This window comes from Panulirus ornatus, chromosome 66 (genome assembly GCF_036320965.1).
Source record: "Panulirus ornatus isolate Po-2019 chromosome 66, ASM3632096v1, whole genome shotgun sequence".
In the NCBI taxonomy this organism is placed as follows: Eukaryota; Metazoa; Arthropoda; class Malacostraca; order Decapoda; family Palinuridae; genus Panulirus; species Panulirus ornatus.
Genome location: NC_092289.1, coordinates 4306164 through 4333693, shown reverse-complemented (window position 1 = coordinate 4333693; position 27530 = coordinate 4306164). Strand labels below are relative to the sequence as shown.

Here is a 27530-nt window from a genome sequence, read left to right as displayed (position 1 = left end):
ATCTCCACCCCGCCACACATGAAATGACAATCCCCTCCCCCCCACATGTGCACGAGGTAGCACTAGGAAAAGACAAAAAAGGCCATATTCTTTCACACTCAGTCTCTAGCAGTCATGTATAATGAACCAAAACCACAGCTCCCTTTCCACATCCAGACTCCACAAAACTTTCCATGGTTTACCCCAGGCGCTTCATATGCCATGGTTCAATCCATTCACAGCACGTCAACCCCAGTATACCACATCGTTCCAATTCACTCTATTCCTTGCATGCCTTTTACCCTCCTGCATGTTCATTCAGGCCCCGATCACTCAAAATCTTTTTCACTCCATCTTTCCACCTCCAATTTGGTCTCCCACTTCTTGTTCCTTCCACCTCTGACACATATATCCTCTTTGTCAATCTTTCCTCGCTCATTCTACATGTGACCAAACCATTTCAAAACACCCTCTTCTGCTCTCTCAACCACACTCTTTTTATTACCACACATCTCTCTTACCCTTTCATTACTTACTCAATCATACCACCTCACCACATTGTCCTCAAACATCTCATTTCCAGCACATTCACCCTCCTCAGCACAGCTCTGTCTATAGCCCATGCCTCGCAACCATGTAACATTGTCGGAACCACTATTCCTCCAAACATACCCATTTTTGCTTTCTGAGATGACGTTCTCTCCTTCCACACATTTTTCAATGCTCCCAGAACTTTTGCCCCTTCCTCCACTCTATGACTCACTTCTGCTTCCATGGTTCGATCCGCTGCCAAATCCACTCCCAGATATCTAAAACACTTCTCGTCCTCTATTATTTTCCATACAAACTTACCTCCCAATTGACTTGTCCCCCACCCCTACTGTACCTAATAACCTTGCTCTTATTCACATTTACTCTCAGCTCTCTTCTTTTAAACACTTTACCAAACTCAGTCACCAGCTTCTGCAGTTTCTCACCCGAATCGGCCACCAGTGCTCTATCATCAGTGAATAACATCTGACTCACTTCCCAAGCTCTCTCATCCACAACAGACTGCATACTTGCCCCTCTCTCCAAAACTCTTGCATTCACCTCCCTAACAACCCGTCCATAAACAAATTAAACAGCCATGGAGACATCACGCACCCGTGCCGCAAACCAACATTCACTGAGAACCAATCACTTTCCTCTCTTTCTACTCGTACACATGCCTTACTTCCTCTATAAAAACTTTTCACTGCTTCTAACAACTTGCCTCCCACACCATATATTCTTAATCCCTCCCACAAGGCATCTCTATCAAGTCTATCATATGCCTTCTCCAAATCCAGAAATTGCTACATACAAATCCATTTACTTTTCTAAGTATTTCTCACATACATTCTTCAATGCAAACACCTGATCCACACATCCTTTACCACTTCTGAAACCACACTGCTCTTCCCCATTCTGATGCTCTGTAAATGCCTTCACCCTCTCAATCAATACCCTCCCATATAATTTCCCAGGAATACTCAACAAATTTATACCTCTGTAATTTGAGCACTCACTCTTATCCCCTTTGCCTTTGTACAATGGCACTATGCAAGCATTTCGCCAATCCTCAGGCACCTCACCATGAGTCATACATACATTAAATAACCTTACTAACCAATCAACAACACAGTCACCCCCTATTTTACTAAATTCTACTGCAATACCATCCAAACTCGCTGCCTTGTCGGTTTTCATCTTCCGGAAAGCTTTTACTACCTCTTCTCTGTTTACCAGATCATTTTCCCTAACCCTCTCACTTTGCACACCACCTCGACCAAAACACCCTGTATCTGCCACTCACTCATCAAACACATTCAACAAACCTTCAAAATACTCACTCTATCTCCTTCTCACATTACCACTACTTGTTATCACCTCCCCATTTCCCCCTTCAGTGATGTTCCCATTTGTTCCCTTGTCTTACACACTTTATTTACCTCCTTCCACGACATCTTTTTATTCTCCCTAAAACTTAATGATACTCTCTCACCCCAACTCTCATTTGCCATATGTACATATACATACATATGTTTTTTATTTTTCTATTATACTTTGTTGCTGTCTCCCACGTTAGCGAGGTAGCGCAAGGAAACAGACGAAAAAATGGCGCAACCCACCCACATACACATGTATATACATACACGTCCACACACGCACATATACATACCTATACATCTCAATATATACATATATATATACACACGCAGACATATATACACATGTACATAATTCATACTGTCTCCCCTTATTCATTCCCGTCGCCACCCCGCCACACATGAAATGACAACCCCCTCCCCCCGCATGTGTGCAAGATAGCGCTAAGAAAAGACAACAAAGGCCACATTCGTTCACACTCAGTCTCTTGCTGTCATTTATAATGCACCGAAACCACAGCTCCCTTTCCACATCCAGGCCCCACAAAACTATCCATGGTTTACCCCAGAAGCTTCACATGCCCTGGTTCAATTCATTGACAGCACGTCCATCCAGGTATACCACATCTATCTATAGCGTGGGCTATAGATAGAGTTGTGCGGAGGAGGGTGGATGTGCTGGAAATGAGATGTTTGAGGACAATATCTGGTGCGAGATGGTTTGATCGAGTAAGTTATGAAAGGGTAAGAGAGATGTGTGGTAATAAAAAAGAGTGTGGTTTACAGAGTGGCAAGAAAAAGAGTGTGGTTGAGAGAGCACAAGAGGGTGTTTTGAAATGGTTTGGTCACATGGAGAGAATGAGTGAGGAAAGATTGACAAAGAGGATATATGTGTGAGAGGTGGAGGGAGCGAGGAGAAGTGGGAGACTAAATTGGAGGTGGAAAGATAGAGTGAAAAAGATTTTGAGTGATTGTGGCCTGAACATGTAGGAGGATGAAAGGCGTGCAAGAAATAGAGTGAATTGGAACATACATAGGGTATCCCTGGGGATAGGGGAGAAAAAATACTTCCCATGCATTCCTCACATATCGTAGAAGGCGACTAAAGGGGACGGGAGCTGGGGGCTAGAAACCCTCCCCTCCTTGTATTTTAACTTCTAAAAGGGGAAACAGAAGGTGTCACGCGGGGAGTGCTCATCCTTCTCGAAGGCTCAGATTGGGGTAACTAAATGTGTGTGGATGTAACCAAGATGAGAAAAAAAGAGAGATAGGTAGTTTGTTTAATGAAAGGAACCTGGATGATCTGGCTCTGAGCAAAATGAAGCTCAAGGGTTAAGGGGAAGTGCTGTTTGGGAATGTTTTTGGAGTGAAGTCAGGGGTTGGTGAGAGGACAAGAGTAAGGGAAGGAGTAGCACTACTCCTGAAACAGGAGTGGTGGGAGTATGTGATAGAGTGTAAGAAAGTAAACTCTAGATTCATATGGGTAAAACTGAAAGTGGATGGAAAGAGATGGGTGATTATTGGTGCATACGCACCTGGGCATGAGAAGAAAGATCATGAGAGGCAAGTCTTTTGGGAGCAGATGAGTGAGTGTATTAATAGATTTGATGCACAAGACCGGGTTATAGTGATGGGTGATTTGAATGCAACGGTGAGTAATGTGGCAGTTGAGGGAATGATTGGTGTACATGGGGTGTTCAGTGTTGTAAATGGAAATGGTGAAGAGCTTGTAGATTTGTGTGCTGAAAAAGGACTAGTGATTGCGAATACCTGGTTTAAAAAGAGAGATATGCATAAGTATACGTATGTAAGTAGGAGAGATGGCCAGAGAGCGTTATTGGATTACATGTTAATTGATAGGCGTGTGAAAGAGAGACTTTTGGATGTTACTGTGCTGAGAGGTGCAACTGAAGGGATGTCTGATCATTATCTTGTGGAGGCAAAGGTGAAGATTTGTAGAGGTGTTCAGAAAAGAAGGGAGAATGTTGGGGTAAAGAGAGTGGTGAGAGTAAATGAGCTTGGAAAGGAGACTTGTGTGAGGAAGTACCAGAAGAGACTGAGTACAGAATGGAAAAAAGTGAGAACAAAGGAGGTAAGGGGAATGGGGGAGGAATGGGATGTATTTAGGGAAGCAGTGATGGCTTGCGCAAAAGATGCTTGTGGCATGAGAAGCATGGGAGGTAGGCAGATTAGAAAGGGTAGTGATTAGTGGGATGAAGAAGTATGATTATTAGTGAAAGAGAAGAGAGAGGCATTTGGATGATTTTTGCTGGGAAATAATGCAAATGACTGGGAGATGTATTAAATGAAAGAGGCAGGAGGTCAAGAGAAAGGTGCAAGAGGTGAAAAAGAAGGCAAATGAGAGTTGGGGTGAGAGAGTATCATTAGATTTTAGGGAGAATAAAAAGATGTTTTGGAAGGAGGTAAATAAATTGCGTAAGACAAGGGAACAAATTGGAACCTCAGTGAAGGGGGCTAATGGGGAGGTGATAACAAGTAGTGGTGATGTGAGAAGGAGATGGAGTGAGTATTTTGAAGGTTTGATGATAGAGTGACAGATATAGGGTGTTTTGGTCGAGGTGGTGTGCAAAGTGAGAGGGTTAAAAGAGAATGATTTGGTAAAAAGAGAAGAGGTTGTAAAAGCTTTGCGGAAGATGGAAGTTAGCAAGGCAGCGGGTTTGGATGGTATTGCAGTAGAATTTATTGATAAAGGGGGTGACTGTATTGTTGACTGGTTGGTAAGGTTATTTAATGTATGTATGACTCATGGTAAGGTGCCTGAGGATTGGCGGAATGCTTGCATAGTTCCATTGTACAAAGGCAAAGGGGATAAAGGTGAGTGCTCAAATTACAGAGGTATAAATTTGTTGAGTATTCCTGGGAAATTATATGGGAAGGTATTGATTGAGAGGGTGAAGGCATGTACAGAGCATCAGATTGGAGAAGAGCAGTGTGGTTTCAGAAGAGGTAGAGGATGTGTGGATTAGGTGTTTGCTTTGAAAATGTATGTGAGAAATACTTAGAAAAGCAAATGGATTTGTATGTAGCATTTGTGGATCTGGAGAAGGCATATGATAGAGTTGATGGAGATGCTCTGTGGAAGGTGTGGGAGGCAAGCTGTTAGAAGCTGTGAAAGGTTTTTATCAAGGCTGTAAGGCATGTGTACGAGTAGGAAGAGGGGAAAATGATTGGAACTCAGTGAATTTCGGTTTGTGGCGGGTGTGTGATGTCTCCATGGTTGTTTACTTTGTTTATGGATGGGGTTGTTAGGGAGGTGAATGCAAGAGTTTTGGAGAGAGGGGCAAGGATGCGCTCTGTTATGAATGAGAGAGCTTGGGAAGCGAGTCAGTTGTTGTTTGCTGATGATACAGCGCTGGTGGCTGATTCGGGTTAGAAACTGCAGAAACTGGTGACTGAGTTTGGTAAAGTGTGTGAAAGATGAGTAAATGTGAATAAAAGTAAGGTTATTAGGTACAGTAGGGTTGAAGGACAAGTCAAATGGGAGGTACATTTAAATGGAGAAAAACTTGAGGAAGTGAAGTGTTTTAGATATTTGGGTGTGGATTTGGCAGCGGACGCAACCATGGAAGCGGAAGTGAATCATAGGGTGGGGGAGGGGGCGAAAGCTCTAGGAACGTTGAAAAAAATGTGGAAGGCGAGAATGTTATCTCAGAAAGCAAAAATGGGTATGTTTGAAGGAATAGTGGTTCCGACAATGTTATATGGTTGCAAGGCTTGGGCTATAGATAGCGTTGTGTGGAGGAGGTTGGATGTGTTGGAAATGAGATGTTTGAGGACAGTATGTGGTGTGAGGTGGTTTGATCGAGTAAGTAATGAAAGGGTAAGAGAGATGTGTGGGAATAAAACGAGTGTGGTTGAGAGAGCAGAAGAGGGTGTTTTGAAATGGTTTGGTCACATGGAGAGAATGAGTGAGGAAAGATTGACCAAGAGGATATATGTGTCGGAGGTGGAGGGAACGAGGAGAAGTGAGAGACCAAATTGGAGGTGGAAAGATGGAGTGAAAAAGATTTTGAGCTATTGGGGCCTGAACATGCAGGAGGGTGAAAGGCTTGCAAGTAATAGAGTGAATTGGAACGATGTGCTACACCTCGGTTAACTTGCTGTCAGTGGATTGAACCAGGGCATGTGAAGCTTCTGGGGTAAACCATGGAAATTTGTGTGGGGCCTGGATGTGGAAAGGGAGCTGTGGTTTAAGTGCATTATCCATGACAGCTAGAGACTGAGTGTGAACGAATGTGGCCTGCCTTTGTTGTCTTTTCCTAGTGCTACCTCGCGCACATGCGGGGGTAGGGGGTTTTCACTTCATGTGTGGCGATGGGAATGAATAAGGGCAGACAGTATGTATTATGTACATGTGTATATATGTATATGTCTGTGTGTATATATATGTTTACGTTGAGATGTATAGGTATATATATGCGTGTGTGTGGACATGTATGTATATACATGTGTATGTGGGTGTGTTGGGCCATTCTTTTGTCAGTTTCCTTGCGTTACCTCACTAATGTGGGAGACAGCGACAAAGTATAATGAATAAATATGCCCACATGAAAGGGTAAGAGAGATGTGTGGTTGAGAGAACAGAAGAGTGTGTATCGAAATGGTTTGGGCACATGGAGAGAATGAGTGAGGAAAGATTGACCAAGAGGATATATGTGTCGGAGGTGGAGGGAACGAGGAGAAGAGGGAGACCAAATTGGAGGTGGAAGGATGGAGTGAAAAAGATTTTGAGTGATCAGGGCCTGAACATGCAGGAGGGTGAAAGGAGGGCAAGGAATAGAGTGAATTGGATCGATGTGGTATACCGGGGTTGACGTGCTGTCAGTGGATTGAATCAGGGCATGTGAAGCGTCTGGGGTAAACCATGGAAAGCTGTGTAGGTATGTATATTTGCGTGTGTGGACGTATGTATATACATGTGTATGGGGGGGGGGTTGGGCCATTTCTTTCGTCTGTTTCCTTGCGCTACCTCGCAAATGCGGGAGACAGCGACAAAGTATAATAAATATAGATAAATATATATATATCAAACATCATTACAATCAATATCATTAACTTTATTATTACTAATACTCTGTAATCCTAAGCACCCATTCCCCAGGGAGTTCATATCACCACAAAGATGCACTACAACCAGTGTGGAAAATAATGGGCTCCTTTGGAGTGAAAAAAAAATAAAAAAAGTCATGAAGATGACTATTCTAAGGATACAACCTTGCCCTATGTGACTTTTTTAACTTGTGGGATACCCACAACCATTTGGAGTCCAGTACCATATATATCATTACACGAAAGTGCACTTGGGAACCTCACACATTTCATTTCCCCACTGACTCACAAGAATATGTATGTACATCTATCAATCAATCAATCAATATATATATATATATATATATATATATATATATATATATATATTTTGCTTTGTCACTGTCTCCCGCGTTTGCGAGGTAGCGCAAGGAAACATAAATATATATATATATTCATACATATATACACACACACACTGAAACATACACTGCAGCTTCATATTGTGATAATCAAATTTTGAAAAAGTAAAGTATGTTTTGAAATATGAAATTTTTGATAACTTATTTTGATTTTAGTAAATGAGATGCACAAGGATGAATTAGTGTTTTGATTTCACTGAATATATTTTCCCTGCCTTGTATTTAAATCTATACAGTCTCTTTTATTTATATTGAATTTTAATAAGAGGAGGAATCATTAGACTTTTATAGCAACATAATCCAGTCAAAAAAGCTCAAGAAGGAATATGGAATTTGGAATAATGTTACTATTCAATATCTTTTTCTCTTATCGTTTTAGATGTTATATTTGATTTTTACCAAAAAGACTGGAGTATGCTGCTTATATTCTTAAGTCTAGACTTTTCTTTATGTATTTTAAAAGAAAGAATTTCACCTTCAGTTTTGTTCATATAGTAGTTGTTCACAAACTTTTGCATGTAATTTTTTTATATTGCCCTTAGACTATATTTATGATGCTGGGTTTTCTGAATATGTACAGTATATATATATATATATATATATATATATATGAATGTACATACAATTCTTTTATCACTTTCAACATGATGAGGTGAAATTCTATTCTTGACAGTGAATGTATTTGTAGCTGGTGCAGGGAATAAAGTATTTTGGTATTGTGCAGAGATGGATTCACAGGTCATTTTTGTAAGCCAAGGTGTTATATTTACCTCAAGAACTGGGCACAACATTCAGTGCAACTTAGCGATTTATGGTAGATAGGTAGGACTTGTTTGGGTAATTGGTTTCTTTCTCTGTGTCTTTCGACTTGCATTGGGTATTGAGTTTGCTATTGTCAGTCTTTGAAGAGACATGGAGCATTTTGGAGTCAGGCAGAGCCTGACATATGGATCAGCTGATGCACTGAGCTTCATCCTAGCACAGAGAGTGACCTGACACAAGTTGTCTCTCTCCCTTTTCCAGTTGTTGGGCCCATTTTCCTCTGTGGCGGCATCTCCCCTTCCCCCTCCGGGCGCCCCTGCGGGCCACATATCTCTCTCAGCATCACAGCAACCTGGAACCCACTCTCTGTTTGGAGGATTGGGTGGGAGATTACCCCCCTCCTCCTCTCCTTCTTCCTCCCCTCTCTTGGCTGCTGCTGCTGTCGCCGCTGCCTCCCCTGGGCCGATGTACCAACACCACCACCAGCATGTAGGGCGTGGAAGATATCGACAGGACAGGATCAGGGCCCAGATGAATCTTATTGAGGCTGAGACTGCTTCATTAGAGTCTCTCCTAGATTCTGGTATGCTTGGTGCTCTGGAAGCAGAGAAACTAGAAATCAAGATTGGAAGTAAAAAAGTTGAGGCTGGACGCCTTCAGAAAGAATTGGAAAGATTGATAAGTGGACAACTGCGGCAGCGAAAATTTCGGGAGAAAATGAGAAAGAAAATGACAGCAGCATCTGACACTACGTAGAGAAAAGTGAAAAATCTGACTAATGTTAATGCACAGCCATTTGCTGTTTGTGAGGGTTGTAAAACCAATGGGAGGAATGCTCTGTCTATACTTCTGGTCGTATCTTTGGTTGCAGGTTTCAACTTTTTGTATCATTATTTATTTAGTATTCTTCATGTATTATCTTTAGCTGAGATTATGCTGAAAGCTATTTCGTAATTTATTGTTTTCTTAGCTATATTTCATTTTAGGGAAGTAGTGCTTATAGTGCTAGTCTCGTTTGGTGAAAAGAAATGCTTATAGTGCTCAAACCTAGTCAGTCAGCTTAACTATAGCAATTAATATGTGCCAATCTATTTTTTATTACTACAAATGGTGTATATGAAGAAAACTGGATTTGAATACCATATCCCTTATTGGATGGATTTTTGTCCCTCCTCCCATTTTCCCCAAATAAGGTGAAATTGGTGGTGGTTATTAACAGTCCTTATTTTCATTGCCTAAGATTAATTTCATGCAATCACAGTTTTACAAGTTTTACAAGTCAAGATAACCTTCTGGTTACTAACAACTACCATTGGGAAATGAGGTTCTGTTGTGAAATAATGTAATTATTAATTGAAAGCCAAGAAGAATGCTTTTGGTGCATATATTATAATGTTCAAGAAGATATCGCTTCAGAGGAACTTTTAAGGGGTAGTGATGGCAGTGTTCCTTCATTTACAGAGGGCGGCTTTCGGGGCAGTAGGCGACTTTGTGCCTGTGGGCGGGCAAGGTGGTGTGGTGTCCCGGCGGGTGGGAGCAGCAGCACCCTGCCCCCCAGTGGCCTCTGCTCCTATGGCTGACTTGCCAACATTTATTCCAAGCCCTGAGTGGCGACCTTACTCTTGTCGCTTTTGCTTTAAGAAGTTCAAACGTAAGGACCACTTAACAGATCATGAACGACTACATACTGGTGAGCGCCCTTACCATTGTCAACACTGTGGCAGAGGTTTTGCCCAGAAGAGTAATTGCAAAAATCATGCTATTCGTTGCCCAGCAGCAAGTAATATTTTGTGAAATATTGTTTGGTTCATTATGCAGTGGATATTTAATAAAGAAGATTTTTTGATTAACCAAAAGCTATCGTGAAACAGTATTTGTAAATTTTTTTTGTGCTAGAGGAAGAAAATAAAGATTTATTCTTGTTTATTTCTGTCTTTCCTCCATCACCATTCAGAAATGTGTAAATCATTGAAGTTGTTTACTAATGGAAAACAGAATGGACATTTTGTCTATTTACATATGGAAAAAAGATATGGACATTTTTCTAACAATAAAATAGACCCTGCTTATGTGATATGTTGGTAGTTGTGGAATGAGATGCTAAGGCTATCAGAAAATAGTGATATACGAGTGAGAAAGTGTAGAATAAAAACCATGAATGAAAGTTAAAAGGATAATATAGATATATAAGAAAAGCAAATGAGGATCTCATCAATATATATATATATATATATATATATATATATATATATGTGGATTTGTATGTAGCATTTATGGATCTGGAGAAGGCATATGATAGAGTTGATAGAGATGCTCTGTGGAAGGTATTAAGAATATATGGTGTGGGAGGCAAGTTGTTAGAAGCAGTGAAAAGTTTTTATCGAGGATGTAAGGCATGTGTACGTGTAGGAAGAGAGGAAAGTGATTGGTTCTCAGTGAATGTTGGTTTGCGGCAGGGGTGTTTGATGTCTCCATGGTTGTTTAATTTGTTTATGGATGGGGTGGTTAGGGAGGTGAATGCAAGAGTTTTGGAAAGAGGGGCAAGTATGAAGTCTGTTGGGGATGAGAGAGCTTGGGAAGTGAGTCAGTTGTTGTTCGCTGATGATACAGCGCTGGTGGCTGATTCATGTGAGAAACTGCAGAAGCTGGTGACTGAGTTTGGTAAAGTGTGTGAAAGAAGAAAGTTAAGAGTAAATGTGAATAAGAGCAAGGTTATTAGGTACAGTAGGGTTGAGGGTCAAGTCAATTGGGAGGTGAGTTTGAATGGAGAAAAACTGGAGGAAGTGAAGTGTTTTAGATATCTGGGAGTGGATCTGGCAGCGGATGGAACCATGGAAGTGGAAGTGGATCATAGGGTGGGGGAGGGGGCGAAAATTCTGGGAGCCTTGAAGAATGTGTGGAAGTCGAGAACATTATCTCGGAAAGCAAAAATGGGTATGTTTGAAGGAATAGTGGTTCCAACAAAAAAAAAAAAAATGTTGTATGGTTGCGAGGTGTGGGCTATGGATAGAGTTGTGCGCAGGAGGATAGATGTGCTGGAAATGAGATGTTTGAGGACAATGTGTGGTGTGAGGTGGTTTGATCGAGTAAGCAACGTAAGGGTAAGAGAGATGTGTGGAAATAAAAAGAGTGTGGTTGAGAGAGCAGAAGAGGGTGTTTTGAAATGGTTTGGGCACATGGAGAGAATGAGTGAGGAAAGATTGACCAAGAGGATATATGTGTCGGAGGTGGAGGGAACGAGGAGAAGTGGGAGACAAAATTGGAGGTGGAAAGATGGAGTGAAAAAGATTTTGTGTGATCGGGGCCTGAACATGCAGGAGGGTGAAAAGAGGGCAAGGAATAGAGTGAATTGGATCGATGTGGTATACCGGGGTTAACGTGCTGTCAGTGGATTGAATCAGGTCATGTGAATCGTCTGGGATGAACCATGGAAAGCTGTGTAGGTATGTATATTTGCATGTGTGGATGTATGTATATACATGTGTATGGGGGTGGGTTGGGCCATTTCTTTCGTCTCTTTCCTTGCGCTACCTCGCAAACGCGGGAGACAGCGACAAAGCAAAAAAAAAAAAAAAAAAAAATATATGTGTATATATATACCCCAGACGCTTCACATGCCCTGATTCAATCCACTGACAGCACGTCAACCCCGGTATACCGCATCGATCCAATTCACTCTATTCCTTGCCCTCCTTTCACCCTCCTGCATGTTCAGGCCCCGATCACTCAAAATCTTTGTCACTCCATCTTTCCACCTCCAATTTGGTCTCCCACTTGCTCCTCGTTCCCTCCACCTCTGACACATATATCCTCTTGGTCAATCTTTCCCCACTCATTCTCTCCATGTGACCAAACCATTTCAAAACACCCTCTTCTGCTCTCTCAACCACACTCTTTTTATTTCCACACATCTCTCTTACCCTTACATTACTTACTCGATCAAACCACCTCACAACACACATTGTCCTCAAACCTCTCATTTCCAGCACATCCACCCTCCTGCGCACAACTCTATCCATAGCCCACGCCTCGCAACCATACAACATTGTTTGAACCACAATTCCATCAAACAGCCATTTTTGCTTTCCGAGATAATGTTCTCGACTGCCACACATTCTTCAAGGCTCCCAGGATTTTCGCCCCCTCCCCTACCCTATGATTCACTTCCACTTCCATGGTTCCATCCGCTGCCAGATCCACTCCCAGATATCTAAAACACTTTACTTCCTCCTGTTTTTCTCCATTCAAACTTACCTCCCAATTGACTTGACCCTCAACCCTACTGTACCTAATAACCTTGCTCTTATTCACATTTACTCTTAACTTTCTTCTTTCACACACTTTACCAAACTCAGTCACCAGCTTCTGCAGTTTCTCACATGAATCAGCCACCAGCACTGTATCATCAGCGAACAACAACTGACTCACTTCCCAAGCTCTCTCATCCACAACAGACTGCATACTTGCCCCTCTTTCCAAAACTCTTGCATTCACCTCCCTAACAACCCCATCCATAAACAAATTAAACAACCATGGAGACATCACACACCCCTGCCACAAACCTACATTAACTGAGAACCAATCACTTTCCTCCCTTCCTACACGTACACATGCCTTACATCCTCGATAAAAACTTTTCACTGCTTCTAACAACTTGCCTCCCACACCATTTATTCTTAATACCTTCCAGAGAGCATCTCTATCAACTCTATCATATGCCTTCTCCAGATCCATAAATGCTACATACAAATCCATTTGCTTTTCTAAGTATTTCTCACATACATTCTTCAAAGCAAACACCTGATCCACACATCCTCTACCACTTCTGAAACCACACTGCTCTTCCCCAATCTGATGCTCTGTACATGCCTTCACCCTCTCAATCAATACCCTCCCATATAAATTCCCAGGAATACTCAACAAACTTATACCTCTGTAATTTGAGCACTCACTCTTATCCCCTTTGCCTTTGTACAATGGCACTATGCACGCATTCCGCCAATCCTCAGGCACCTCACCATGAGTCATACATACATTAAATAACCTTACCAACCCGTCAACAATACAGTCACCCCCTTTTTTAATAGATTCCACTGCAATACCATCCAAACCTGCTGCCTTGCCGGCTTTCATCTTCCGCAAAGCTTTTACTACCTCTTCTCTGTTTACCAAATCATTTCCCTAACCCTCTCACTTTGCACACCACCTCGACCAAAACACCCTATATCTGCCACTCTATCATCAAACACATTCAACAAACCTTCAAAATACTCACTCCATCTCCTTTTCACATCACCACTACTTGTTATCACCTCCCCATTAGCGCCCTTCACTGAAGTTCCCATTTGCTCCCTTGTCTTACGCACTTTATTTACCTCCTTCCAGAACATCTTTTTATAAAAGGTACAGTAGGGTTGAGGGTCAAGTCAATTGGGAGGTAAGTTTGAATGGCGAAAAACTGGAGGAAGGAAAGTGTTTTAGATATCTGGGAGTGGATCTGGCAGCGGATGGAACCATGGAAGTGGAAGTGAATCATAGGGTGGGGGAGGGGGCGAAAATCCTGGGAGCCCTGAAGAATGTGTGGAAGTCGAGAACATTATCTCGGAAAGCAAAAATGGCTATGTTTGAAGGAGTAGTGGTTCCAACAATGTTGTATGGTTGCGAGGCATAGGCTTTGGATAGAGTTGTGCGCAGGAGGGTGGATGTGCTGGAAATGAGATGTTTGAGGACAATGTGTGGTGTGAGGTGGTTTGATCGAGTAAGTAACGTAAGGGTAAGAGAGATGTGTGGAAATAAAAAGAGCGTGGTTGAGAGAGCAGAAGAGGGTGTTTTGAAATGGTTCGGGCACATGGAGAGAATGAGTGAGGAAAGATTGACCAAGAGAATATATGTGTCGGAGGTGGAGGGAACGAGGAGAAGAGGGAGACCAAATTGGAGGTGGAAAGATGGAGTGAAAAAGATTTTGTGTGATCGGGGCCTGAACATGCAGGAGGGTGAAAGGAGGGCAAGGAATAGAGTGAATTGGAGCGATGTTGTATACCGGGGTTGACGTGCTGTCAGTGGATTGAATCAAGGCATGTGAAGCGTCTGGGGTAAACCATGGAAAGCTGTGTAGGTATGTATATTTGTGTGTGTGGACTTATGTATATACATGTGTATGGGGGTGGGTTGGGCCATTTCTTTCGTCTGTTTCCTTGCGCTACCTCGCAAACGCGGGAGACAGCGACAAAGCAAAAAAAAAATATATATATATATCCAGTGTAACAAATTATATTGAGAATATGTGTAAAGAGTAGAAGAGGGGAATGTGTTTGGAGTGAAAGTATGTTAGACAAGTTGAATGTTGAACATTGATCGGATCTGGAAAGTGTATTTGAAAGCATAGAAAAGTTGCCAGGTTTGTGATTAGATAAAAGCCATAGTTTTTCTGCTCAACAAGAGAAAGTAGAGTAAAAGTGAAATACGTCTCAGCATAGGTGATACTGTTATGACCTATGGTAGGAAAGTGATTGATCATGTTAGAAAGATTAGTGAACCTCAGCTTGGCAAGGAAGAAGGGTGAGTTAAGGGAGGGAGGAGTTTGTTGATCAGGTTTTTGCACTTAGAATTGTAGTTTGAAAGTTTTAGGGAAAAGGGTGTATGCAGCATTTACAGATTTAGAGAAGGCTTATGAAAAGGTGCATGTGTGAGAGTAGGAAGTGGTTTGATGTGGGAATGCACTAAGGTTGTGCAATGTCACTGTGGTCATTTAATGTCTTTATAGTTGGTACATTGTATGAAATGAGAACAAGGTAAGCTGATTATGGTATGGTATTTAACTATGCAGAAAGAGGATGTAAATTGCCACAAATGTTTGCAGATGACAGTTGGTGTATATCTGTCATAAGAAATTGAATAGAATTGTGGGTTGGTTCATTATTTACGTATTTGGAGGATGCTGAGAGTGATTGTGAAAAAGTAAAATGATTTTTGAAAAGGAAGGGTGGTTGTATTGCAAGATCAATTTACATGGTGAGAAGTTGGGAGTTGTGGATTACTTTAGAAATTGAGGAGAGAAGTTTAGAAGGATAGGATTGGTGAAGCTGAAATTGAAAGTAGTTATGTTAAAGAAAAATTAGACATGTTTGTGTGAGAGAATGAATGGAGATGTGTTTAGAGTTTAGTAAATTGGAAAAAGATTAAGCTTAAGATTGTGAAAGATGCTTCCACAACAGTACTCACCTCAAATGTTGATGTATGGCTTTCAAACCTAAGAGTATATATAGGTCAGGATAGATCAAGAATAAAGGTAGTAGAGATGAGTAGTTTGCATATTACGGTTGGAATTAGGAGAATAAATGGAATGATGTTAGGTTATGTGGTTTGTCACTAGAAAGGAACATGGATAAGAGTCTTTAAGGATAGTATTTTTAAGGATAGTATGGTCATGTCAGATATATGGCAGATGTTAAGCTGGTCAAGAAAATATTTTTTAGTACAGTAGAAGGTACAAGAAGTGTAGACAGTGGCAGAGAAATGTACAAGTATTCAGATTGGGAGGGGGGATATTACAGTTGAAATTCTTTAGGAATTTTTCAAGATTGAATCCAGTGGAAGCATTGTGTGTGTGGAAGTGGTTATGAATGGTTGCTTTGGCCAAAGTTAGTGAATCATTTCAGATTGCTAAGTGAAAAATTAAGAAGAGCTTTCTTAACTATGGAAATCCACCTTCACTTTAACACACTGCAGAGGATGAGAGTTTGTGTAATTGATGTTGAAGCTGTTTGTACCTGAGCTTTCCTTTCAAGTTGGGAATGGAGTAATGATAATAGGTACATGTTTGTTGAATCATCCTCATCTCAGACTTGGTTTTTGTGTTGGTGCGTTCTGATTTTGAAGTCCAGCAGTACTGGGAATTCTCTACATATTACAGAATCTCATGCTATCATGTGGATGAACTATTTGTTTCCTCTGTTTATTAAAGTGAATGAAATTAGGGGGGGGGGGGGGAGGCATCTTGGCATCATAAAAGCATGAACATGATGATGCTTGGATTTAGAGATGTTTGACCCATGATATCAGTGGATGTGGGTATAATTTAATGGAAAGATGGAGGAGGAGCAAGGAATGAAGATAACATGAAAACAGATTAAAGTTAATTGTATTGTAAGGTACAGGATGGAATGGCAAATTAGATTGAACATATGGTATGATGAAATATTGAGAAAGCACATTCCAAAAAATATTGATACTATAAAGAATGATATATGTTTGGTGTTGGGTGAATAACGTTCTTTGCCAGTAATGGTAGCAATTTCATGAAAGCTGCTGTTCATTTCATTGCCAGCATGACATATTACAAAAGCTGGACAAGAACAGATGAATAAGTTGAAATACACAAAGGATCTTATAACAAGGTTAGGAATATTATGTGGTTAAATCTCTGCTGCCAGGTTAGGAATATAGACATTATGTGTGGTTAAATATCTGCTGCCAAGTTTATTAACTGTTAAAAGTTATTGCACAACTTGTGATGTTATTTTACATATAAACACTTTAATATGGATATACATTATTTCGCCTGCTCAGCATGTACAGTATAGCAGTTAGATTAGTAGATTAATGTTTTTTTTTTTTTTTTTTAAGTGTGTGTGTGTGTAAGCAGTGACTAGAATGTGTGCATAGGCAAATCTTTTACTAGGGTCTGTACTTTAGAAAACAATTAGAATTATTGAAAAGGATCTATGAGGAGTTGAAAAGTTTTTGAGCAATTAGAAAATTTATTTGCACAGGCAAAGGTTTTTCGCTTGATGTGCTTCATCACAGGTGAAATATTGAAAATGATTTATGAGTTAATTTTTTTTCAAGCCTTTTGGATTTTTTTGGGGGGGGTCTTCCAAAAAAGAAAATAAATTTTTGCAGTTTTTTCTTCATATTGTTATTATGATGATGATGATGCAACTTTCACGTACCCCATATATATGTACTTTCCCCAAGGCCTTTCTTTCAACCTCATCATACACTTTCTCCAGATCCATAAGTACCTACACAGATAAATCAGTTTCTCTTCAGTAATTCTTACAAAGTCACCAAAGAAAGTATCTTGTCAATGCATAGACTTTTCTGTATGAACTCAAAGTGCTCCTCCTCATCAAAATGTCTGTGCTTTCTACTCCCCTTTCAGTCACCACTCTCCCTTACACCTTACCAGGTGAATGTAACAGGTGTAATAAAAGCAAGTAACTGAGGTAAATACCTCAGGAATTCAAGTATTCACTTTCATCCCACCTGCCTTTATGTAAGGGTCCTGTAATGCATTCTGCTTATCCTCAGGCACATCACCATGGGCCATACAAATGTAGAATAGCTTGATTAACCAGTCAACAAGACTTTCACCCTCCTTTCTTAAAACATTCACATGCAATCCTATCTTCTTGCCACAATTGATCTTACACAAATTTTCACTGTCTCCTCTCTCTCCTCACTGTACCATTTGGTATAACACTCTCACTCTGCATGCCACCTTGCCTTAGACAATCTAAGTCTGCCATCCTGTCACCTAACATGAAACAGAGTGCATGCAGTGAGATATTTTTACCTGAAGGGTAAAATGTGTGTAGGTAGGGAGAGGAGGTTGAGTGGTTTCTAGTGAATGTGTTTCTGCATCAAGGGGTTCACTGCGGTTGTTGAATATGTAAATTGATTGGTGGTAAGGGAGTTGAATGCAAGTATTTGAGAACAAAGGGCAGGCCAGCAGTATGCTGGGGGCAGAGGGCATGAAAGATGTAAGAATTGATGTCTGCAGATCTTATATGTCTGGTGGCAGACTCTGAAAAGAGAACCCAGAGGCTGGAGACAGATAGAGTTTAGGAATATGTGTAATAGGAGAAAGTTGGTGGTATTAGAGCAAAAGTAAGGTAGAGGCAAGTTAGTAGTATGCTGGGGATGGGAGGCATAGATGGTTAATCATTCGATTTTGTAGGTTACATGGCTTTGATGGCAGATTCCAAAGAGAAACTCCAGGAGCTGGTGACAGTCTTTGGGAGCATGGGTATTGTGAGAAAGTTGTTGGTAGATATGAACAAAAGTAAGGCAGAGATGTGCAGTTGGGGGATTTAATGGATGTGGCAGCTAATGGAACATGGTGGCTGAAGTAACTAATAGTAAAAGGGATAACGTTCTGGGTGCATTGAGAGGTCAGTGTTTGTAAGGGCAAAGATTGGTATATTTGAATGTAAAGTATTCCTGACAGTGGTGTATGGATGTTTATCTTTTGCTTTGAATGCAATGAACAGAAAATGGATGAACATTAGAAATTGAATACCTAAGTACAAAATGTAGTGTGAGGTGGGTTGATCATGTAAGGAATGACGTGTGAGAGGTAGATGTGATAGTATGTACTGTAAGAGTGCTGGGAGGGAGGAAGATGGCAAATAGAAAGTACTATTGACTAGATTTTTACCAAAAGGCAGAACTGTTGCATAGTCCAAGGAGAAGGAAGGATAGTGTTAAGGAGGCTTTGAGGTATCAGGGTATGCATGGGATAGAATGAATCAAATCATTATGGTATGCAGGTAATGATGTTCCATCATGTGGTGGAACTAATGCATATTGATAAGTTAAGCTGAATAGTTGGTGGGGGCATAGCTGGTTTCAGAACATTATATGTGATGGTTAAAAAGAGGATATGTTCAAATGAAACCATTGTGAGTTTGTTCCTGATGCTTCCACACTAAGGGTGGAGGATTTTATCCATGCTGTTTCAAGGTAGTGTCAGGAACAGACAAACATTAGCTTTATTTGTACATATCCACTCTAGCTGTTTTGTATAATGCATTGAAATCAGAACAGAGTTCCACATACAATCCCATGGTTTACTTTAGCTTCATATGCTATGGATCAGCCCAGTAACTGCACATCACCATGTATATAGCACATTAATCCATTTGATTCTGTCCCATGCATGCCTTTAATCCTTGTGAATCTTCAAGCCCCAGTAACTCAAAGATTCTTTCAGTTTTATTATTATTTGCTATTTTAACTTTAGTTGTATAACAATAGACATAAATGGGCAGCAATTCATGCCACCTGAGTTACGACATCTACAACGTAAAGGCGTTTGGTTCTTGCTGGATCAAGAAGCCATTCAACATCATTTAGAAAAGACATAACAATTGGGAAAGTGAAAAAGGAACATGCTTAGTTCTCTTAACTGAAATTGCTTGATGTCTTGGAAAGAAATATCAGTACTTGAGTCAGTAATTAGGTTTTATATCATGGAACAGTTACAGTAAGACAGATTCTGATGTGAATGTTGTCCAGAGAATTTACATATCTTACCATGGTTAGAATCTCTCTCTCTCTCTCTCTCTCTCTCTCTCTCTCTCTCTCTCTCTCTCTCTCTCTCTCTCTCTCTCTCTCTCTCTCTCTCTCTCTCTCTCTCTCTCTCTCTCTCTCTCTCTCTCTCTCTCTCTCTCTCTCTCTCTCTCTCTCTCTCTCTCTCTCTCTCTCTCTCTCTCTCTCTCTCTCTCTCTCTCTCTCTCTCTCTCTCTCTCTCTCTCTCTCTCTCTCTCTCTCTCTCTCTCTCTCTCTCTCTCTCTCTCTCTCTCTCTCTCTCTCTCTCTCTCTCTCTCTCTCTCTCTCTCTCTCTCTCTCTCTCTCTCTCTCTCTCTCTCTCTCTCTCTCTCTCTCTCTCTCTCTCTCTCTCTCTCTCTCTCTCTCTCTCTCTCTCTCTCTCTCTCTCTCTCTCTCTCTCTCTCTCTCTCTCTCTCTCTCTCTCTCTCTCTCTCTCTCTCTCTCTCTCTCTCTCTCTCTCTCTCTCTCTCTCTCTCTCTCTCTCTCTCTCTCTCTCTCTCTCTCTCTCTCTCTCTCTCTCTCTCTCTCTCTCTCTCTCTCTCTCTCTCTCTCTCTCTCTCTCTCCTCTCTCTCTCTCTCTCTCTCTCTCTCTCTCTCTCTCTCTCTCTCTCTCTCTCTCTCTCTCTCTCTCTCTCTCTCTCTCTCTCTCTCTCTCTCTCTCTCTCTCTCTCTCTGTTTGTTTGTTTAACTAATCATTCATATCACACACACACATGCCACAACTTCTATAGCTAAAGAATTGAATATAGTATCAGAGCCCCTAAATAAGTAGAATTCTTACAGTGGTAACATTATAAGCCATATTGTGTACAAAGCAGAATTTCTTTCATTGTACCTCGTAAGACATTCTCAGATATGTTATACCTAGAGCTATAACATCCAGGTTCCTTTCCTCAAACATACTATTTGTCTTTTTTTTCTCATCTTGGTTACATCCACACATTTAGACTCCCCAGGCTGAGTCTTTAAGGAGGATGAGCACTTTGCATGGCTCCTTTTTCTGGTATGTCTTTTAGAAATTGAAATATAAGAAGGGGAGTTTTTAACCACCCACTTTCACCCCTCTTAGTTGTCTTCTGCAGCACATAGGGAATTTAGAATTAGAATTCTTTATCCCAGACCTCAGGGTTAAATTCAGCTTTGTGAATCAGTTTGAAGTATAGCAAAAAATGGGAGGGTTCAGATCAAGTTAGAGGGAAGAACATCAAAGTAAGGAAGGAAGGAACTTGCTAGTAGAAAGTATTGTAGATTGAAGGTCTTGTAGCAGGGGCCATAGTATGATCATGGGGTAATTCCTGAAATGTTGTTATATGAGTCATTAAAACCTATGTTATAAGAAGGATTACATCCTGACCAGAATTTTTCTCTCATGACAGCCTTACTAAACTTGTCCTCATTAGTGGGGAGAACTTTTAGAAATCAGAAGAACTGGAAACGACCAAAATTGTTTGTAGGGATGTCCGTGCTGATCTGGGAAAATGTTGGTTGCCAAAAAAGTAAGGGTGAAGTTTTGAAAACTATGAAAAGAATGTAAAAACTACCTAACCGAGACTGGGGAGGGCTATGCAGATCTGTGTAAGAGAGCTCGTCATTTAATGTATTTGATGCATTCTTAGAAAGTTTTTACTCAGTGAAACTATTTTGAACAAAGTTTGCCATAGACTTATTCTTACAGTGTGGATTTACAGTCCTGAGGATTATTTCTGGACACATTTTCTCATATGTGTTGTTCACTGTGCTACATAAGTACATTAAACATTGTTGACAAAACGAAAACAAAGCATTTGATTAATATTGGTTGGAGTTGAAACTTTATTAACATATTCAGCTGTATATGTAGAGAATGGGGCCAAATGAGGATATTCCCTCAAAGGCTCATTCCTCTGTTCTTGACACTACCTTGATATTGCGGATAATGGCGAATATGTATGTTTCCTTGCGCTGCCTCTGATGTGGGAGACAGTGATTAAGTGTTTTAGACATCTGGGAGTGGATCTGGCAGCGGATGGAACCATGGAAGCGGAAGTGAATCATAGGGTGGGGGAGGGGGCGAAAATCCTGGAAGCCTTGAAGAATGTGTGGAAGTCGAGAACATTATCTCAGAAAGCAAAAATGGGTATGTTTGAAGTAATAGTGGTTCCAACGATGTTGTATGGTTGCGAGGTGTGGGCTATGGATAGAGTTGTGCGCAGGAGGGTGGATGTGCTGGAAATGAGGTGTTTGAGGACAATGTGTGGTGTGAGGTGGTTTGATCGAGTAAGTAATGTAAGGGTAAGAGAGATGTGTGGAAATGAAAAGAGCGTTGTTGAGAGAGCAGAAGAGGGTGTTTTGAAATGGTTTAGGCACGTGGAGAGAATGAGTGAGGAAAGATTGACCAAGAAGATATATGTGTCGGAGGTGGAGGGAACGAGGAGAAGTGGGAGACCAAATTGTAGGTGGAAAGATGGAGTGAAAAAGATTTTGAGTGATAGGGGCCTGAACAAGCAGGAGGGTGAAAGGAGGGCAAGGAATAGAGTGAATTGGATCGATGTGGTATATCAGGGTTGACGTGCTGTCAGTGGATTGAATCAGGGCATGTGAAGCGTCTGGGTAAACCATGGAAAGTTGTGTGGGGCCTGGATGTGGAAAGGGAGCTGTGGTTTCGGGCATTATTGCATGACAGCTAGAGACTGAATGTGAACGAATGGGGCCTTTGTTGTCTTTTCCTAGCGCTACCTCCCACATATGAGGGGAGAGGGGGATGGTATTCCATGTGTGGCAAGGTGTCGATGGGAATGAATAAAGGTAGACAGTGTGAATTGTGTGCATGAGTATATATGTATGTGTCTGTGTGTGTATATATATATATGTGTACATTGAGATGTATAGGTATGTATATTTGCGTGTGTGGACGTGTATGTATATACATGTGTATGGGGGTGGGTTGGGCCATTTCTTTCGTCTGTTTCCTTGCGCTACCTCGCAAACGCGGGAGACAGCAACAAAGCAAAATAAATAAGAATAGATAAATATATAGAATGCAAATGAGTGGGAGATGTATAAAAGAAAGAGACAGGAGGTCAAAAGAAAGGTGCAAGAGGTGAAAAAGAGGGCAAATGAGAGTTGGGGTGAGAGAGTATCATTAAATTTTAGGGAGAATAAAAAGATGTTCTGGAAGGAGGTAAATAAAGTGCATAAGACAAGGGAGCAAATGGGAACTTCAGTGAAGGGGGCTAATGGGGAGGTGATAACAAGTACTGGTGATGTGAGAAGGAGATGGAGTGAGTATTTTGAAGGTTTGTTGAATGTGTTTCATGATAGAGTGGCAGATATAGGATGTTTTGGTCGAGGTGGTGTGCAAAGTGAGAGGGTTAGGGAAAATGATTTGGTAAACAGAGAAGAGGTAGTAAAAGCTTTGCGGAAGATGAAAGCCGGCAAGGCAGCAGGTTTGGATGGTATTGCAGTGGAATTTATTAAAAAAGGGGGGACTGTATTGTTGACTGGTTGGTAAGGTTATTTAATGTATGTATGATTCATGGTGAGGTGCCTGAGGATTGGCGGAATGCATGTATAGTGCCACTGTATAAAGGCAAAGGGGATAAGAGTGAGTGCTCAAATTACAGAGGTATAAGTTTGTTGAATATTCCTGGTAAATTATATGGGAGGGGTATTGATTGAGAGGGTGAAGGCATGTACAGAGCATCAGATTGGGGAAGAGCAGTGTGGTTTCAGAAGTGGTAGAGGATGTGTGAATCAGGTGTTTGCTTTGAAGAATGTATGTGAGAAATACTTAGAAAAGCAAATGGATTTGTATGTAGCATTTATGGATATGGAGAAGGCATATGATAGAGTTGATAGAGATGCTTTGTGGAAGGTACTAAGAATATATGGTGTGGGAGGCAAGTTGTTAGAAGCAGTGAAAAGTTTTTATCGAGGATGTAAGGCATGTGTACGTGTAGGAAGAGAGGAAAGTGATTGGTTCTCAGTGAATGTAGGTTTGCGACAGGGGTGTGTGATGTCTTCATGGTTGTTTAATTTGTTTATGGATGGGGTTGTTAGGGAGGTGAATGCAAGAGATTTGGAAAGAGGGGCAAGTATGCAGTCTGTTGTGGATGAGAGAGCTTGGGAAGTGAGTCAGTTGTTGTTCGCTGATGATACAGCGCTGGTGGCTGATTCATGTGAAAAACTGCAGAAGCTGGTGACTGAGTTTGGTAAAGTGTGTGAAAGAAGAAAGTTAAGAGTAAATGTGAATAAGAGCAAGGTTATTAGGTACAGTAGGGTTGAGGGTCAAGTCAATTGGGAGGTGAGTTTGAATGGAGAAAAACTGGAGGAAGTGAAGTGTTTTAGATATCTGGGAGTGGATCTGGCAGCGGATGGAACCATGGAAGTGGAAGTGAATCATAGGGTAGGGGAGGGGGCGAAAATCCTGGGAGCCTTAAAGAATGTGTGGAAGTCGAGAACATTATCTCAGAAAGCAAAAAAGGGTATGTTTGAAGGAATAGTGGTTCCAACAATGTTGTATGGTTGCGAGACGTGGGCTATGGATAGAGTTGTGTGCAGGAGAGTGGATGTGCTGGAAATGAGATGTTTGAGGACAATATGTGATGTTAGGTGGTTTGATCGAGTAAGTAATGTAAGGGTGAAAGAGATGTGTGGTTGAGAGAGCAGAAGAGGGTGTTTTGCAATGGTTTGGTCACATGGAGAGAATGAGTGAGGAAAGATTGACCAAGAGGATATATGTGTCGGAGGTGGAGGGAACGAGGAGCAAGTGGGAGACCAAATTGGAGGTGGAAAGATGGAGTGAAAAATATTTTGAGTGATAGGGGCCTGAACATGCAGGAGGGTGAAAGGCGGGCAAGGAATAGAGTGAATTGGATCGATGTGGTATACTGTAGTCGACGTGCTATCAATGGATTGAATCAGGGCATGTGAAGCGTCTGGGGTAAACCATGGAAAGTTCGGTGGGGCCTGGATGTGGAAAGGGAGCTGTGGTTTCGGGCATTATTGCATGACAGCTAGAGACTGAGTGTGAACGAATGGGGGCCTTTGTTGTCTTTTCCTAGCGCTACCTCACACACATAAGGGGGGAGGGGGATGTTATTCCATGTGTGGCGAGGTGGCGATGGGAATGAATAAAGGCAGACAGTGTGAATTGTGTGCATGTGTATATATGTATATGTATGTGTGTGTATATATATGTGTACATTGAGAGGTATGGGTGTGTATATTTGCGTGTGTGGACGTGTATGTATATACATGTGTATGGGGGTGGATTGGGCCATTTCTTTCGTCTGTTTCCTTGCGCTGCCTCGCAAACGCGGGAGACAGCAACAAAGCAAAATGAATTAATATAATTTACGGATCTGGATAAGGCATATGATAGAGTTGATAGAGATGATGTGTGGGAGGTATTAAGAGTGTATGGTGTGGGAGGTAAGTTGCTAGAAGCAGTGAAAACTTTTTATCACGGATGTAAGGCAGGTGTACGAGGAGGAAGAGAGGAAAGTGATTGGTTCCCAGTGAATGTCGGTTTGTAGCAGGGGTGTGTGATGTCTCCATGGTTGTTTAATTTGTTTAAGGGAGGTGGCGAAAATCCTGGGAGCCTTAAAGAATGTGTGGAAGTCGAGAACATTATCTCAGAAAGCAAAAAAGGGTATGTTTGAAGGAATAGTGGTTCCAACAATGTTGTATGGTTGCGAGACGTGGGCTATGGATAGAGTTGTGTGCAGGAGAGTGGATGTGCTGGAAATGAGATGTTTGAGGACAATATGTGATGTTAGGTGGTTTGATCGAGTAAGTAATGTAAGGGTGAAAGAGATGTGTGGTTGAGAGAGCAGAAGAGGGTGTTTTGCAATGGTTTGGTCACATGGAGAGAATGAGTGAGGAAAGATTGACCAAGAGGATATATGTGTCGGAGGTGGAGGGAACGAGGAGCAAGTGGGAGACCAAATTGGAGGTGGAAAGATGGAGTGAAAAATATTTTGAGTGATAGGGGCCTGAGCATGCAGGAGGGTGAAAGGCGGGCAAGGAATAGAGTGAATTGGATCGATGTGGTATACTGTAGTCGACGTGCTATCAGTGGATTGAATCAGGGCATGTGAAGCGTCTGGGGTAAACCATGGAAAGTTCGGTGGGGCCTGGATGTGGAAAGGGAGCTGTGGTTTCGGGCATTATTGCATGACAGCTAGAGACTGAGTGTGAACGAATGGGGGCCTTTGTTGTCTTTTCCTAGCGCTACCTCACACACATAAGGGGGGAGGGGGATGTTATTCCATGTGTGGCGAGGTGGCGATGGGAATGAATAAAGGCAGACAGTGTGCATTGTGTGCATGTGTATATATGTATATGTATGTGTGTGTATATATATGTGTACATTGAGAGGTATGGGTGTGTATATTTGCGTGTGTGGACGTGTATGTATATACATGTGTATGGGGGTGGATTGGGCCATTTCTTTCGTCTGTTTCCTTGCGCTGCCTCGCAAACGCGGGAGACAGCAACAAAGCAAAATGAATTAATATAATTTACGGATCTGGATAAGGCATATGATAGAGTTGATAGAGATGATGTGTGGAAGGTATTAAGAGTGTATGGTGTGGGAGGTAAGTTGCTAGAAGCAGTGAAAACTTTTTATCACGGATGTAAGGCAGGTGTACGAGGAGGAAGAGAGGAAAGTGATTGGTTCCCAGTGAATGTCGGTTTGTAGCAGGGGTGTGTGATGTCTCCATGGTTGTTTAATTTGTTTAAGGGAGGTGAAGTCAAGAGTTTTGCAGAGGGGCAAGTACGCAGTCTGTTTGTGGATGAGAGGACTTAGGAAGTGAGTCAGTTGTTTGCTGATGATACAGCGCTAGTGGCTGATTCGGATGAGAAACTGCATAAGTTGGTGACTGAGTTTGGTAGTGTGTGAAAGAAGAAAGCTGAGAGTATATGTGAATAAGAGCAAGGTTATTAGGTTCAGTAGGGTTGAGGGACAAGTCAAGTGGAAGGTAAGTTTGAATCGAGAAAGACTGGAGGAATTGAAGTGTTTTAGATATGTGGGAGTTGATTTAGCAGCAGATTGAAGTGGAAGTGAGTCACAGGGTTGGGGAGGGGGCGAAGGTTCTGGGAGCATTGAAGAATGTGTGGAAGGCGAAAACATTATCTTGGAGAGCAAAAATGAGTTCGTTTTAAGGAATAGTGGTTCCCACAATGTTATATGGTTACGAGATGTGGGCTATAGATAGGGTTGTGTGGAGGAGAGTGGATGTGTTGGAAATGAGACGTCTGAGGTGGTTTGATCGAGTAAGTTATGGAAGGGTAAGTGAGATGTGGTATACCGGGGTTGACGTGCTGTCAGTGGATTGAATCAAGGCATGTGAAGCGTCTGGGGTAAACCATGGAAAGCTGTGTAGGTATGTATATTTGCGTGTGTGGACGTATGTATATACATGTGTATGGGGGTAGGTTGGGCCATTTCTTTCGTTTGTTTCCTTGCGCTACCTCGCAAACGCGGGAGACCGGCAAAAAAAAAGAAAAAAAAAAAAAGTGAGATGTGTGGTTATAAAAAGAGCGTGGTTGAGAGAGCAGAGGAGGCTGTATTGAAATGGTTTGGTCAAATGGAGAGAATGAGTGAGGAAAGATTGACAAAGGGAACGAGAAGTGGGAGACCAAATTGGAGGTGGAAGGATGGAGTGAAAAAGATTTTGAGCAATCAGGAAGGTTTCACTTACAAGGCATGTTAAGAATGTAGATGGAATGATTCTTAACTATTTTTTCTGTGCTAGTGGGATATGAAGCTGATGATATTCTGCCCTGCCATCATTATAAAAGGCATTATCACTGGAAAAAGCTTACAACATCTTGGAAAATTTCATTATTAATGAAAATGAATATATGAAATTGTTAGATTAGAGATATGGATTTTTTTTCCTTTAATGTCACTATGGTGAGACATCATAGTTGTACTCCGAATTTTTACCCTTGTGTTGTTAAAGTGAGATGGATTAGTGGTAAATGATAAGGCACTAGAATTAAAAGGCTGTCAGATACAACAACGCTGATAACGCTTGATTGTTGGAGACAAAACTCCTGGAGGATCTAAAGCCTAGTCTGTTCT

The 27530-nt window shown here is 41.4% G+C and overlaps 1 protein-coding gene across 33 annotated transcripts in view; it reads left to right on the top strand.

The window, feature by feature from the left end:
* The window catches only part of LOC139746704 (uncharacterized), a 385796-nt gene that overhangs the window by 95301 nt on the left and 262965 nt on the right, over positions 1 to 27530 (top strand). Inside the window, exon 6 of one of the 33 annotated variants that reach the window (XM_071658175.1) lies at positions 9584 to 10046. The exons of 31 other annotated variants lie outside the window; for them this stretch is intronic. In XM_071658175.1, coding sequence (XP_071514276.1) covers positions 9584 to 9916 — 333 coding nt within the window. In that variant the 3' untranslated portion in view covers positions 9917 to 10046. Of the gene's footprint in view, positions 1 to 8383; positions 10047 to 27530 lie in introns of those variants that run through there. One more of the 33 variants, XM_071658164.1, reaches the window with a different exon arrangement.